Source organism: Balaenoptera borealis (genome assembly GCF_965194805.1).
Source record: "Balaenoptera borealis genome assembly, chromosome: 13".
NCBI classification, from domain to species: Eukaryota; Metazoa; Chordata; class Mammalia; order Artiodactyla; family Balaenopteridae; genus Balaenoptera; species Balaenoptera borealis.
In genome coordinates, this window is record NC_138870.1 from 1,109,991 (window position 1) to 1,126,215 (window position 16,225).

Here is a 16,225-nt window from a genome sequence, read left to right on the forward strand (position 1 = left end):
TTCTTAATTGTTTTGGGGTTTTTTTAAAATTTATTTATTTTATTTATGCCTGTGTTGGGTCTTCGTTTCTGTGCGAGGGCTTTCTCTAGCCATGGCAAGCGGAGGCCACTCTTCATCGCGGTGCACGGGCTTCTCACTATCGCGGCCTCTCTTGTTGCGGAGCACAGGCACCAGACGCGCCGGCTCAGTAATTGTGGCTCACGGGCCCAGTTGCTCCGCGGCATGTGCGATCTTCCCAGACCAGGGCTCGAACCCGTGTCCCCTGCATTGGCAGGCAGATTCTCAACCACTGCACCACCAGGGAAGCCCCTGGGTTTGTTTTTATAGGTCTTTTCCTTCTCTTGTTTTTCCTGCCTAGAGAAGTTCCTTTCACATTTGTTGTAAAGCTGGTTTGGTGGTGCTGAATTCTCTTAACTTTTGCTAATCTGTAAAGGTTTTAATTTCTCCATTGAATCTGAATGAGATCCTTCCTGGGTAGAGTAATCTTGGTTGTAGGTCTTTTCCCTTTCATCACTTTAAATATGTCCCGCCGCTCCCTTCTGGCTTGCAGAGTTTCTGCTGAAAGATCAGCTGTTAACCTTATGGGGATTCCCTTGTATGTTACTTGTTGCTTTTCCTTTGCTGCTTTTAATACTTTTTCTTTGTATTTAATTTTTGATAGCTTGATTAATATGTGTCTCCATGTGTTTCTCTTTGGATTTATCCTGTATGGTACTCTCTGTGCTTCCTGGACTTGACTATGTCCTTTCCCACGTTAGGGAAGTTTTCAACTATAATCTCTTCAAATATTTTCTCAGACCCTTTCTATTTCTCTTCTACTTCTGGGACCCCTATAATTCGAATGTTGGTGCATCTAATGTTGTCCCAGAGATCTCTGAGAATGTCCTCAATTGTTTTCACTCTTTTTTTCTTTACTCTGCTCCCTGGCAGGTATTTCCACCATTTTATCTTCCAGCTCACTTATCTGTTCTTCTGCCTCAGTTATTCTGTTATTGATTCCTTCTAGAGTATTTTTAATTTCAGTAATTGTGTTGTTCATCACTGTTTGTTTGCTCTTTAGTTCTTCTAGATCCTTGTTAAATTTTTCTTGTATTTTCTGCATTCTGTTTCTGAGATTTTGGATCATCTTTACTATCATTACTCTGAATTATTTTTCAGGTAGGTTGCCTAGTTCGTCTTCATTTATTTGGTGTTGTAGGTTTTTAACCTTGCTCCTTCGTCTGTAACATATTTTTTTGTCATTTCATTTTTGTTTTTGACGATTGGTGCTGTATTCCTGTCTTACTGGTTGTTTGGCCTGAGACATCCAGCACTGGAGTTTGCAGGCAGTTGGATAGAGCTGGGTCTTGGTGCTGAGATGAGGACCTCCAGGAGGCCTCACTCCGACTGATATTCCCTGGGGTCTGAGGTTCTCTGTTAGTCCAGCGGTTTGGACTCGGAGCTCCCACCACAGGAGCTTGGGCCTGATATCTGGCCTGGGAACCAAGATCCTACAAGCTGCACGGCGCAAAAAAAAAAAAGAAAAAAAACGGAAGAAAGACAAAAAGGAGCAGTACAATATCAAAAAATAAAAAACAAAATAAAATTAGTAAGATAAAAAATGTATTAGGAAAAATAAAACTATAATTGAAACAACTGCAATAAGGTAAAATAAAACCACAGCAGAAAAAAAAAAGAAAAAAAAAGTGCCTTGGTCTTGGGAAGGGAGTTTATGTGGGGCGTGGAACTTAGGCAGGGCTGGGGTTTAGGGTGGGGCGGGACTTAGGCAGGGCGACCTTAAGTGTGGGGCAGCGCTTCTGCTTAGGACCTGCCCGGAAGGGGAGCGGCAGCATGTGGAAAGGAGGGCCTCTGGAGTGTGGGGTTCTGGAGTCTGGAAATAGGGCCCTGAGTGAGCGTGTGTGGGTGGGGCTTCGGCCCAGCACATTGGAGGGGGTCTCGGAGGGGGTCTCCGAGTGTAGAGGTGGGGCCCTGGCTGGGGGTGCAGGGGCGGGGCTTGGGCTCTGCACAGCAGGAGGGAGGCTCCAAGGGCAGAGGATTAGGCCGGGAGCCCAACAGGCTCCCCGGTGCCTAGGTGGACAGGGAAAGCGCTGGCCCCGTTCCCGTCTGTTCCTTCGTGCCCCTCCCCCACCGTCTCCCCCAGGGTCTCTCCAGTCACCACTGGACCCCTAACCGTGGGTGGGTCCCGCTGGGTGTAGGAACTCCTCCCCTCCCCCAGCCGCCCCCAGGGGTGCCGGTCCCAGAGGTCCGGCCTTTACTTTTGCTCCCCCTTACCTCTCTCCCACTCCCTCAGGACCTGCGTGGCTGGAGGGGGCCTCAGTGGGCAGAGGATCAGGCCAAGGATCTCAGCAGGCTCCCGGGGGTCCAAGTGGACAGGGGAAACCTGGCCACGTCCCCTTTTGATCCTCTGCCCTCCCAATGGTTCCCCAAATTCCCCCTTCAGGCATGGGATCCCTTCCTCTCCCCCAGCCGCCCCTCAGGGGCTCCTGTCCCATCCGGCCTCCACTTCTCCTTCCCCTTCACTCCCCCTACGCCCACGTCCTCCCCAGTCACTGGGGGTTCCTCCCGTCCCCTTAGGTGTCCGTGGTCCCCCACTGGTGCCTGGTAGGTGCCCTAGTTGTGAGGAGACGCTAATTCCGCGTCGTCCTAGTACCAACACTACCCTTTCTTGAGCTAAAACAGCAGCAGATAAATAAGAACTACCTCCATGGCTGCAGTAAAAATCTATGCATAAGAATATTTAAGATGATGATGTTGCATCTTAATGAAGATTAATTCAGCCTCTAGTAACTGTTTTAAGCTTCGTTTGGCAAATTATTTAAAGAAGGATATATACAACTTCGCAATACAAAGAACTGTGCTAAAAACTCTCTAAGTCTGATAGACTGTTTACATCTAATATCCCTATTACTATATATAAAATAAACAACAAGGACCTACTGTATAGCACAGGAAACTCTACTCCATATTTTGTGATAACCTATAAGATAAAAGAATCTGAAAATATATATATATGCATATATATAACTGAATCACTTTGCTGTACACCTGAAACTAACACAAGATTGTAAATCAACTATACTTCAATTAAAAAATAAACCCTAATATCCTTGAAAAAAGGTGACTTGAGGAACTTGATGTGTTATAAACTTTAAAAATAATTATATAATTCTAATCTATGGCTTGTTAAGTATGAAATCTCTAAAGGCAGATGGGTTTCTGTTTATTTACATGTACTCAGTACATTTTTCCCTGTATCAATGGCAATCATTTAAAATATGGAGCTCTTGGGACTTCCCTGGCGGTCCAGTGGTTAGGACTCCACGCTTCCACTGCAGGGGCCATGGGTTCGATCCCTGGTCAGGGAACTAAGATCCCGCAAGCCACATGGTACGGCCAAAAAATAAATAAATAAAATAAAATATCGAGCTCTTAAAAAACGTTAAAAGTCATGCTTCTGGGAATGGATGAGGGGATGGGAAGGGATGGAGTGGCTCTTATTCTTTAAGAGCCTATTAGTATTATTCAATCTTATAACCAGAGCTATAAGTTACTTAGATACGTATAACTTTGCACACATGAAGTAATTATTACTACTTAATACAACCACCACAAGCCAAAGATAATACCTTGGGGTGAGGAAAGATGTTGCTCCTGCAGCTTCTCCAGAGAGAGTAGTCCCAAGTAGCTGAGGACAACATACTTTGTTTCATAGTGAAATCCTAGAGGCACAGTAGTAGAGGACGCCATGGAGTCGGCTGGCTGAGCTCCGGAAAGGTCTACTTACAGATGTGTAAAACCTAAAAACATAAAAATATTTTTTCAGTTTAAAGTTTATTACAGGGGCTTCCCTGGAGACACAGTGGTTAAGCATCCGCCTGCCAATGCAGGGGACATGGGTTTGAGCCCTGGTCCGGGAAGATCCCACATGCCGTGGAGCAACTGAGCCCGTGAGCCACAACTACTGAGCCTGTGCTCTAGAGCTCGCGAGCCACAACTACTGAGCCCACGTGCCACAACTCCTGAAGCCCGCGTGCCTAGAGCCCATGGTCTGCAACAAGAGAAGTTACCACAATGAGAAGCCCGCACACCACGACGAAGAGTAGCCCCCGCTCACCACAACTAGAGAAAGCCCATGCATAGCAACGAAGACCGAACGCAGCCAAAAATAAGAAATAAAAATAATAAAGTTCCCTTAAAAAAAAAAAAAGCAAATTTCCCTTTCTACCTCTCCTTAGTTACTCTATTTTCACCTATGTGGCAAAAACACTAGCTCTGCCCTCTCTTTACCCTCCCCCCCCCAGCCAGTCTATGTTCTCTTATTTCTTTTACTAATAAAGCCTACTAAATTTCAGCTACGTCCATGTCCACACAGCTGCAAACAACATTTCCGTTTCCTTTACAGCTTAGTGTGCTACAAGATTAGTCTGAGCCTGAGGAATAAGAGAAGTTACATGTGCAATGTGTGTGTGGGGGGATCTCTCCTTGAAGACTTCCTCTTTCCTCCTCTCTGGGTTTGAAATGTGCATATGGCAGACACCTCACTCTGACATGCAAACAAGGACACCACTGCTGGGGACAGCGCAAGACAGAAGGGACCTGGGTCCCTGAATGACCCCATGGAGCAGAGCTGCCCTGCCCGCCTTGACCACTTGCCTCTGACTCCTATTCAAGCCACGGTATTCTGAATCTCTTCGATAGTTACTTTAACTTGTACCCTAATCAATGCAAGTACAATTCACTTCTCCATGTGGACTTAACAGCTGTTTTACATACCAGGTACCCCCCTTTTTAAAAGACATACTCTTTTAGAAACTTTCAAATATGCAAGGCAGAATTACATACTACAGTAACCAGGCTGTACATTACATCCCCAGGACTTATTTATTTCACAATCAGAAGTTTGTACCTTTTGACCCCTACTATGTACCTTAACAGTTGTTTCAAACCAAAATGTCTTATTAAGAAGTTTCCAAAGAATTGTTTTCTACTTAAAACAACGATACAGACTGTTTTAAGATCTTAAGAAATATCTGTGCATTGGGCACAAAGGCTTAAGATCAATTGCCTGCCCTCAGGAGTTTTCTATCAAGTAGAGGAAAACAAAAGCATAGAAACAAATAAGAACAATAAAATTCTATGATACGGGCTTCCCTGGTGGCGCAGTGGTTGAGAATCTGCCTGCTAATGCAGGGGACACGGGTTCGAGCCCTGGTCTGGGAAGATCCCACATGCCACGGAGCAGCTGGGCCCGTGAGCCACAACTACTGAGCCTGCGCGTCTGGAGCCTGTGCCCCGCAACGGGCGGGGCCGCGATAGTGAAAGGCCCGCGCACCGCGATGAAGAGCGGTCCCCGCACCGCGATGAAGAGTGGCCCCCGCTTGCGGCAACTAGAGAAAGCCCTCGCACGAACCGAAGACCCAACACAGCCAAAAATAAATAAATAAATAAATAAATAAATAAAGTAGCTATTAAAAAAAAAAAAAAATTCTATGATACGAGTCAGTATCCATGAGTGGGAGGGGCAACCCAAAACAAGGAACAGGTAAGTCTCTCGGGAGAAAGAAAAAAGAAGTGGAAATCAGGAAAGAAGGTAAAATCGGAGCAGATCTTGGAATGTGAGTAGTCACTAACTGAACCAGCTGGGGAATGGGACGAGGTGAACTTTAGATGTCAAGTAGACCAGGAAAAGGCACAGAAGTGTTTTGGAACAGCAGGGAACAACACAAAAATTAAGCATTTGACATGGCAAAGTCCTATGATACAAGGAGGATGGGGCTCAGCAGTAGTCAGCATTTGGCCTGCCTCGTATGCTACAGGATGCTTGGAAGCTCGGGTTTTATTCTGTAAGCTGGAAAATTATTTTAACCATGTCTATTAACGAACTCCCAGAACTGTATGCAAATTCTGTGTGCATAAGCATTTTTTCTGGAGGGGAAAAAAACACTCAGTTTCTTTCGGTAGCCTCTCAGATTAGATCATGATGCAAAAAAACGCTAGGAACTCTGTAGAACACCAATAGGAATCACTGAAGGGTTTTAAGCAAGAGAAGCACATGAACAGACTATATTCTAGAAAAATCATCCTGGAGGCAGCGTGGAAGACAGAACGGAGACTGGAGAAAAGAACACAAGTTAGGGTACTATTGGAAAAATCTAAACAAGAGATGTATGAAGGCATGACCTAGAGCAGGAACGCAGGAAAGGAGAAGGGGACGGGATAGGGAAAATATGAAGAGTTCAAAGATGTGTTAACAACTCCATGACAGTTGCCAGGCAGCTGTACGGAAAGTGGTGCTGCTCCTACTTCTCAAATCAGATAATACAGGAAGAGCTGGTTTGGGGGAGAAGGATAACAAGTTCACTTGGGGGCATACTGAGTTGTAAAATGCCCACAGCCATCCAGGTGGAAATGAACAAAACGTTAGACATACAGGTCTTCAACTCAGAACGAGGTCTGCACTGGAGATAGAAAGCTGTGGTCTGCACAGAGGCGGGTCTACAGCATCACCTAAGGAGAGTGGATGGAGAGCAGCGACTTCCAAGGGGAAGGACGTGCCAAAGCTTCCAGGAGGTGGGAGAAGGGGTGGCTTGGTTTGAAAAAGCATATTCATACTTGGAAAAGCAAACATTACCTACTGTTTTCAGATTATAAGGTATAGAAAATAAATCTGAGTAAACCTTCAATCTTCTTTGTATCACTGACTCTCAGTGAGAGGATGGGAGGGAAGAATCACATACCCACCGCCCCAACCCCAAGCACCACCAGAAGAGGAGCCAGAGATTTTTATTTATCAAAGGGAAAAAGCGTTTTTAAAAAACATGTTGAGAAACACTGGTTTAATCTGAAAAAGAAACCCAATTAGAATTCAAGGCAAAACTACCATTTCAGGGGTGACCAAAAAGATGAGAAGCTGGCAGAGGAGCCCACTAAGGTCTGCAGTGGACAGTCAGAAAGGCATAAAGGGGACAGGAGGGTGTGCTCAGAGTCAGGGGAGGTGCTTCGGGAAGAAGGCAGTACAAACAACACACCAAAAAAAATGCAACGTCAGGATGATGGCCCCGACAGGATGGGTTGATCTGACTGGCAGGGCAACGGCAGAGGCCAGGGACGTGATGAGCGAATGGAGGACTTCCCTGATGGCGCAGTGGTTAAGAATCCACCTGCCAATGCAGGGGACACGGGTTCAAGCCCTGGTCCGGGAAGATCCCACATGTCATGGAGCAACTAAGCCCGTGCGCCACAACTACTGAGCCTGCGCTCTAGAGCCCGCAAGCCACAACTACTGAGCCCACATGCCACAACTACTGAGCCCGCCTGCCTAGAGCCTGTGCTCCACAACAAGAGAAGCCACTGCAATGAGAAGCCCACGCACGGAAACAAAGAGTGGCCCTCGCTCGCTGCAACTAGACAAAGCCTGCGTGCAGCAATGAAGACCCAACGCAGCCAAAAATAAAATATAAATAAATTAATTAATTAAAAATAAAAAAGAAGAAATGAGCAGAAAAGAAAAAAAAGAGTGAATGGAAAGTGAATCAGTAGAGAAAATGGGTTTTAGTCTATTCTTTCATGGTTTGAAGGGAAGACAAGAATGGAGGCTGGGGAGAGAGACAAATGGTCTGAGAGTTCATTAATTTTGTTTTGTTTTATATACAATGAAAGAGACTTAAGCACGTTTACATTCAGTGGAGGAGCCAATGAGATATAAATAGAGAGCAAGGAATAAATTATTAAGTTCCAAAAGAGAGAACAGAGCAAATCAGTAACAAAATTTGACATATAAAAAGTCTCAGAATTTTTTGGTAACAGGAAAAAAGAAGTACTCATCTTCTGAATAATGCTTTATATTTTAAAAAATTGATGTTCTAGAATTTGTTATAATCAAATTTCTTGTATTTATCCATGCACCCCAATGTTGACTGCAGTACTATTTACAGTAGCCAAGACATGGAAACAACCTAAATGTCCACTGATAGATGAATGGATAAAGAAGATGTGGTGGTAATAAATAATGCCATTTGCAGCAATATGGATGGACCTAGAGATTATCATACTAAGCGAAGTAAGTCAGAAAGAGAAAGACAAATACCATATGATATCACTTACATGTGGAATCAAAAACAGGACACAAATGAACCCATCTACAAACAGAAACAGACTCACAAACATAGAAAACAGACTTGTGGTTGCCAAGGGTGAGGGGGGTGGGGGAGGAGGGATGGATTGGGAGCTTGGGGTTGGGAGATGCAAACTATAATATCAAGGATGGATAAACAACAAGGTCCTACTGTATAGCACAGGGAACTATAAACAATTTCCCATGATAAACCATAATGGAAAAAAATATGAAAAAGAATGTGTGTGTGTGTGTGTGTGCGTGTGTGTGTGTGTGTGTGTGTGTATATATATATGTATAACAATCACTTTGCTGTACAGCAGAAATTAACAGAACATTGGGAATTCCTTGGCGGTCCAGTGGTTAGGACTCGGCGCTTTCACCGCCGTGGCCCAGGTTCAATCACTGGGTTGGGGAATTAAGATCCCACAAGCCTCGCAGCCAAAAAAAAAAAAAGAAAAAGAAATTAACATAACATTGTAAATCAACTATATTTCAATAAAATAAAAATTTTTTTAAATTTCTTGTATTTATCAAAAAAAAATCCATATCTCTTAAGACAGTTTCAGTTACACACCAACCCAGATGCTACAGACAAAGCATAGTTCACCAAGTTTCCAAACTGGATTTTTTAACTTAGTGGTCTTCAAATTTTCTTACAAATCCCTATTGACTAACCATAAATACCATCTTTTTTTTTTTTTGGCCGTGTTAGGTCTTCATTGCTGCACACGGGCTTTCTCTAGTTGCAGCGAGCGGGGGCTACTCTTCATTGCGGTGCACGGGCTTCTCATTGCGGTGGCTTCTCTTGTTGCAGAGCACAGGCTTCAGTAGTTGTGGCACGTGGGCTTAGTTGCTCCGCGGCATGTGAGATCTTCCCGGACCAGGGCTCGAACCCGTGTCCCCTGCACTGGCAGGCGGATTGTTAACCACTGTGCCACCAGGGAAATACCATTTTAATCATGGACTTCATAATTCTCCACTATAAAGTCCTCAGCTCTAGTACACGTTACTGTCCATACGCCCACACAGTTGGTGGCTGCTTCCATGACACTCAACCATTCTCAATGACTCACACTAACGGAGAAGCTGACCATATACACTTCCATCATTTAAGTTTAGTGCGTGGTCTTTAGGCTTCAAGTTTATCTCTGCCGTTCCAGTCATAAACAAACCAGACCCGCAAGACAAAACATCCTTCCAACTCCTCTAACTTCGCCTGAGCTGCCAGTTTACAGCAGCGAAGCAGCTCGTGCAGGCCTGTGTTTAGGTGATGGGGCAGGCAGACCTCAGAAACACTACTATGTGTCTACAACACAGGGAATATAGCCAGCATTTTATAATAGCTATAAATGAACTATAACCTTTAAAAACTGTGAATCACTATGTTGTACAACTGTAACATACAACACTGTACATCAACTATACTTCAATTAAAAATAAACAAACAGAAAGAAATGCTATCATAGGTCCTGTGCATTTGTATTAAATTACAGTTTCTCAAAGGCACTGACAATATGCCAAGTGTGAACCCTGCAGCACGGCTGCAGAGTATTCTGGGGAGAGAGGGCATCACTCCCTCTGCATGCTCTGTGGCGACTAATCTGCATATTGCACAAAGGGCTCTTGCATTTCTATAAGATACCATAAATAAATCACCTCTGCACTAGACCTCTATTTCTGAAGCACTCTTCCACGTGTTGTCACAGTAATCCTCCACACCAGAAGGAAAAGATAACAGTCTCAACTTTGATGGAGAAACAAGAATAGACAATTTATTTGCCCAAAATCGTAACAGCTAGTTAACAGTGCAACCACTTAGTTGAGAACATCCTCTTCCGTTCCGAACTCTTAGGCCTTAATTGTATTCATTCAATGCACATCTCCTGCAAGCCAGGCAATGTGCTGGGTGAGAGGAACACAGAGGTGGAAATACTAACACTAATGATAACAGGAAAAAATGGTAGAAAAACAAGGCAATTTCCCAAATATCAGACACCCACAATACCGAAAGAAGCAAATTTGTCAATTTTGAGAATGGGACAGGGGGGCAAAAAGGAAAAAGACAGGTTAAAGAAAAAGTAAATACAATCTGAGACCACCACCCAGAGCTTTCCTGGAAGCAGGGGACCATGCTCAGGTCCACCCCACTAGTTACTCACCAACCAGAGGACATTTCATGCCTAAGACAGCTCAAGCTTCCTTTTAAATGATGAAAAAGACATAGCTACTTTTACTCTTTAAATTTTATCTAGAACCCTTTAGAATTCAAATTATGTATAACTGTTCTTGGTATCAAGAAGTGATTAAATACAAGAGTGACCTTCAATATAAAAACTCCTGCTTTTTACACAATTCTAACAACCTACCGAATACAGCTGTGTTACCCAGCTGTTTCTTTCTCTGCCTTACACCTTTAATTTGCTCTTCTCTCAAGTTACAGGTAGCTGTCAGCCAGATGCACGGCCTGAGGAAGCTTAGGGTAACTTAATCTTGTGTTTATACATACATTTGGTGGCATCTCCAAAACATCCATGATCCTTCAGTAACAAATGTAATATCCACAATCTTACAATAAATGGTCTGCTTTTTTTAAAACCAGATTTCTATTATGAGTACCAGTGCAAATCCCAGGATGTTAATATAGATAGTACTGTGGGAATTAGGCACATTTTATGAACGGTAACCAGAAGGTATACAGCAACTATTAAATTCTACTTTAAATTCTTATGAAAAGCAAATCTGCAGCAGCATGAGTTTTTTGTAGTTGTTTCCCAACCTTGTCTGATCATAATCATCTTGGCGGCTATTAAAAACAAATTTCTAGCACCCACCTCAGAAATACTAACTTAGAATATCACACCTATGTTCTATTTCTTAACCCCATAGAAGCACAGCAGAAAAATATTACAATCTAACATGATGTAATTAAATTATTTCAGGAAGCTTTGTTTTTAGACTATCTCCTCCCACTAAAATAAAATTGTAATAAGATTGTTAAATACTGCAGTAATGTGGAGTTTAGTAGATATACAATCCCAGTTTACAAAGAGAAAAGTGAAAATCCACAGATAATTCAGTCACAAATGAAAACTCTGGAGTTTTAAGCACTGACAAAGTTTTTGATTCCCAGATCCCAGTCTCCAGACCCACTGGTGGTTTTAGCAAAGAATTTTTAAGCTCCACAAAGTAGCATGAAGTCCAACGACTTTATTTCTTCAATCTGTACTTTATTAGGTCTCATACAATTCTAGGACTTTCTGCAAAAGAAAAGTTACATAATCCTAATTAAAATTGTGAAACTGCAAAAATTTCACTGGGTCCAACTGAGAAATGCAACTAAGCATTTGAAAACTCAGCAGACACTAAATATTTTAGTGTACACTATCCCTTTCCAACTGCAACGTGCCTAACTGAAGACGCTAGTTCAATCCTGTGTTAAGGGCCGTCCAAAAATGTTTCCACTCAGCAGTTGGCACTCCAACATAATGTACTTAAAGAGGAATGCCTCACTCTCACTCTCCCCACAAACACATAGTCTGACTTTCACAGCAAGTAATCAGGCTTCCCATGTATGTGTAGATAACGTGCATAAAAGGGAGACATGAAAGTCAATTTCTCTGCTCCACTCCTACGTATGTGCCACAGAGAAATGAAAACACATTGTCTACGCAAAAACGTTCACATGAATGGTCACAGCAGCATTACATATAACAGCCAAACAGTGGAAATAACTGCCCGTCAACTGATGAATTTTAAAAATGTGGTCTATTCATACAATGTGATATTATGTGGCCATAAAAAGGAATGAAATGCCAATACCTGCTACAACATGGAAGTAAAAGCCAGTCACAAAAGACCACATATTGTATAATTCTGTTCATATGAAATATCCAGAACTGGCGGATCTACAGAGAAGTAAAATAGTGGCCGCCTAGGTGGGGGAGTGTGGGAATAAAGAATGACTGCTAATGAGTACGAGGCTTCTTTTGGGAATGATGAAAACTGCAGTGATAGTTGCACACTCTGTGACTACACATGTGAACAACTTAACGGCATCTCAATAAAACGCTCCTAAAAAAAATCAGCAACTCTGAAAATAGCCCCCTTTCTTCAACCCTGTTAACATATATTAATTAAGAACTCTTGGGCTTCCCTGGTGGCGCCGTGCTTAAGAATCGCCTGCCAGTGCAGGGGACACGGGTTCGAGCCCTGGTCCAGGAAGATCCCACATGCCGCGGAGCAACTAAGCCCGTGCGCCACAACTACTGAGCCTGTGCTCTAGAGCCCACGAGCCACAACTACTGAGCCCGCGTGCCTAGAGCCTGTGCTCCGCAAGAGAAGCCACCACAATGAGAAGCCCGTGCACCGCAACGAAGAGTAGCCCCCGCTCGCCGCAACTAGAGAAAGCCCGCATGCAGCAACGAAGACCCAACACAGCCATAAATAAATAAATAAATAAATTTAAAAAAAAACTCCTGGGGGACTTCCCTGGCATCGCAGCGGTTAAGACTCTGCGCTCCCATTGCAGGGCGCCGGGTTCCATCCCTGGTCTGGGAACTAGATCCCGCATGCATGCTGCAACTAAGAAGTCCACGTGCCGCAACTAAGACTCGGCACACCTTAAATAGACAAATAAATAAATATTTAAAATAAAAAAAAAAAGAACTCTTGGGAATTCCCTGGCGGTCCAGTGGTTAAGACTGTGCTTCCATGGCAGGGGGCGCGTGTTCCACTCCTGGTCCGGGAACAAAGAACCCGCATGCTGCGCAGAGCGGCCAAAAAAAAAAAAAAAGAACCCTTGGTGACCACTTATTTGGAATAAGATATGCATCAAAATCAAGTTTGAAAAAACAATGATAAAAAGCAGGATGGTGGTACTGTGATTGGTTAAAACTTTTGTTTTGTATGTCTAAAATGTTTCATAAGAGAAACATGTTCTTAAAACAATACTTATTGTTGCAAATCACTTGTCCCAAAAGCTGAGCAAGATATGTAGTAAATATTCACTAACTGACGGGCTAACGAGCACCTTTTCTCTACAAAACGGCTTGGACTCAACCGTCTGTATCCCTCAACTGAACTCAATTACTGGGGTACGGTCCTCCATAAGAAGATCCATCCTTTGAAAAAAAAAAATACTGAGAATGGTACCTGACCAATCAGAGTAAAAGAATTTTCAAAGTCCCTAACGGCCTATTATCAAAAGAAGAATATTCCATAGTGGTTTAAATATTTTCAATTTACAGTGTACATTTATTTATCCCACAGTGTACGTGAGGTATAAGCAGTTCACTACCTACACGAACACTTGTTTAATTTTCTGGCAGACTGAAGAAAAGAAGGTACTAGAAGGGTGTGGCAACTCATCCAAGGTCACACAAGTCAGGGCAGAGACCAGCATTCTGGTTTAGACCAAACCTCCCGGGGAAATCGCACTGACAGTCTCGCTGGAGGACTTGCTTGTTTTGCTCCACGTCGTAAAAAAGCAGGGGAGGGGGGAGACCGTCAGTTTCGTTAAGAACTTGTACAGAAACGGGGCGCTGGCTGCACGGGTAACCGCGCGCTCGTGCGGGCATCGGGCCGACTCCGCAGGGCGGCGGCCAGGGCCCAGGACCGCTGGCCCGAGGCCCCGGCTCCCAGCGGGGAAGCCCCAGCTCGGAAAGTCCGGGCACGAAGGAGAGACTCTCGGGGTCTCCCTGGGATGGTGGGAGAAAGACCAAAGGAAGAAACGACCTAGCGCGAACCATGCCGCCTCTAAGGGTGGCAAAAACGAACACGTGAAATAGCAACAGCAATGACAGCGGCGTCGGAGCCGCCGGGAGGGGCACCGGGAACCTTGAGAAGCCGCGGCCCGGCCGGCTGGCGGGCACCCAGGCCGCGAGCCCCGCGCACGTACCCCTCGCCCGAGGCCCACGCCCGCTGACCCCGCGCCCGGACACGTCTGAGGAGCAGCGGAACGGCCTCGCGCCCTCAGCCTCTCACTCCCCCCTCTCTCCCGCGTCGGCCTCGGGACGCCTCGGGCGAAGCTGGGAGAGGGCCCGGCGCGGCCTGCCCGCTACCCCGCTCCCCTCACCTGGCCCAGGCCCGTGCCCCCGCAGAGGTGAAAACGCGGCAGCGGCTGCTCCGCACAGGATCCCACGGTGGCGGTGGCGGTGGCAGTGGCGGCGGCAGCTCCGACCCGCGGTCCTAATCTACCGCCGCCGCCATGTTGGCGGGTGAGGTCACCCGGCGTGCTTCCGTCAGCGCCGGCGTCGGGGCGGGGCGCCAGGCGCGCCGCCAGGGGCGGATCCGCCTACCCGAGAGGAAGCCGGGACCACGGAGTCCCGGAGGCCTCTTTGTGCAGACGTGACCCGGAAGAGCCGCCCTCTCCCGGCCTGCTCTCCTCTTGGGGAGCAGCTCTATGGTTCCGGGCGGCGGCGGCCTTGGACCGCTGGGAAGGAGGCAGACTCGGGCGGGCCCACAGTCGTGGGTGCGGAGGCTGGCGACGCCCGCCGGAGGAGCTGCAGGCGAGCCGGCTGACTGAGCGTGGAGTCCCGGGAGCTGCGGCGCCGCAGCGCTGGGTGGGGGGCTGGGCCTTGAGGGTACGGAGCGGGCGGGGGGGCGGGGGCGCCGTAGCGCCGCGAGGAAAGAGCGCATCTGCAGCGGCCACTGGGAGGCGGTGTGGCGTCTCCACCGCGCCCTGGGGGAGCCACTGTGTCCGGGCGCCTGATACGGCCGGGCGGAGGAGCCGAAGGCTGCCTTAGGACAAAAGGCCGATGGGCACTACCTGCTAGTGGGGTCAAGGGTTCTTTCTGGGGTGACGAAGATGTTCTCCGGGTGATTGTGCTGGTGGTTGCGCAGCTTTGTGAATACACTCACTTGAAGCCATTTAATTATACTCCGTTATACACTTCAAAAAGGTGAATATCTCAATACAGCCGTGAAAAAAGAAGTGATAAAAACTTGAACTGATAATGAGGGTGGGTGGCGGAATCCGAAAGAAGGTTGGAGCTCCGAGGCTTTGGGCCCGAGTGACTGAGAACTCGGGCGGTGCTGTTCATAGTGAAATCGGACAGATTTGCCAAGAAGAGACTTAGTGAGCTAAGAAAACTATCAATAATTCCCTAATAGTATCTATTAACCAGGCCATATTAAATTCCCCCGATTCTCCAAGTAATGGCTTTTATAGTTTCTTTTAATATCTTTTTTGGAGTATAATTGCTTCACAATGGTGTGTTAGTTTCTGCTGTATAGCAAAGTGAATCAGCTATACGTATACATATATCCCCATGTGCCGTCCTTCTTGTGTCTCCCTCCCACCCTCTCTATCCCATGCCTCTAGGTGGTCACAAAGCACTGAGCTGATCTCCCTGTGCTATGCGGCTGCTTCCCTCTAGCTGTTTTACATTTGGTAGTGTATATATGTGAGTGTTACTCTCTCACATCGTCCCAGCTTACCCTTCCCCCTCTCGGTGTCAAGTTCATTCTCTGCGTCTGCGTCTTTGTTCTCGTCCTGCCCCTGGGTTCATCAGAACTTTTTTTTTTTTTTAGATTCCATATAGTTTTTGATTTAAACCAGGGTCATGCATTGCATTTGGTTGTTAAATCTTTTAAGTCTCCTCGTCTTAATTTTTAAAAAGTTGACTTTTTGAATTATACAACAGAAATTAGTCAGCAATAAAAGAAAAGCTGACCGTTGTTACATGTGACCATATGGATTAATTTCAAAAGCGTTGAGTCAAAGAAGCCAGACATAAAAATGTACCTACTGTGTGGTTCCGTTTATATGAATTTCAGGAACAGGCAAAATTAATCAATGGTTATAGAAATCAGCACTGTCGACTGGGAGTGTGGGATTGACTAGAAAAGAGCTTTCTCTCTAGGGTGATGGAATTAGTCTCTATATTGTGGTGATCACACAGGTGTCCTAACTCATCTAATTGTACTTTGTAGGTCTATGCAGTTCATTGTATGTAAATTTCAACAACAACAAAAAAAGTCACATGGAATAATTCTGTGTAGTTAGGTTGCCAATTTGATATATGGTTAGGTAAATTTCTTTCAGATTGCTTTCAGTTTTAGGGTTTGCTTTTTCCCCTTTTTAAAATTTTTTGAATATATACCACAAGG

General features: G+C 45.3%; 1 protein-coding gene across 5 annotated transcripts in view; it reads right to left on the minus strand.

Moving 5' to 3' along the window:
• BCL2L13 (BCL2 like 13) overlaps nt 1–14,668 on the minus strand; it is a 68,383-nt gene extending 53,715 nt beyond the window's left edge. For 2 of the 5 annotated variants that reach the window (XR_014233354.1, XM_082350507.1), the window contains exons 1-2: nt 14,190–14,665; nt 3,627–3,797 (exon numbers count right to left, since the gene is read on the minus strand). Coding sequence is in view for 3 of the 5 variants with exons in the window: in XM_082350507.1 (XP_082206633.1) it covers nt 3,627–3,747 (121 nt within the window). In the remaining 2 variants the exon portion in view is untranslated. Of the gene's footprint in view, nt 1–3,626; nt 3,798–14,189 lie in introns of all 5 variants that reach the window. The other 3 variants (XR_014233355.1, XM_082350506.1, XM_082350505.1) reach the window with 3 other exon arrangements.
• Between the last annotated feature and the right edge of the window lie 1,557 nt (nt 14,669–16,225).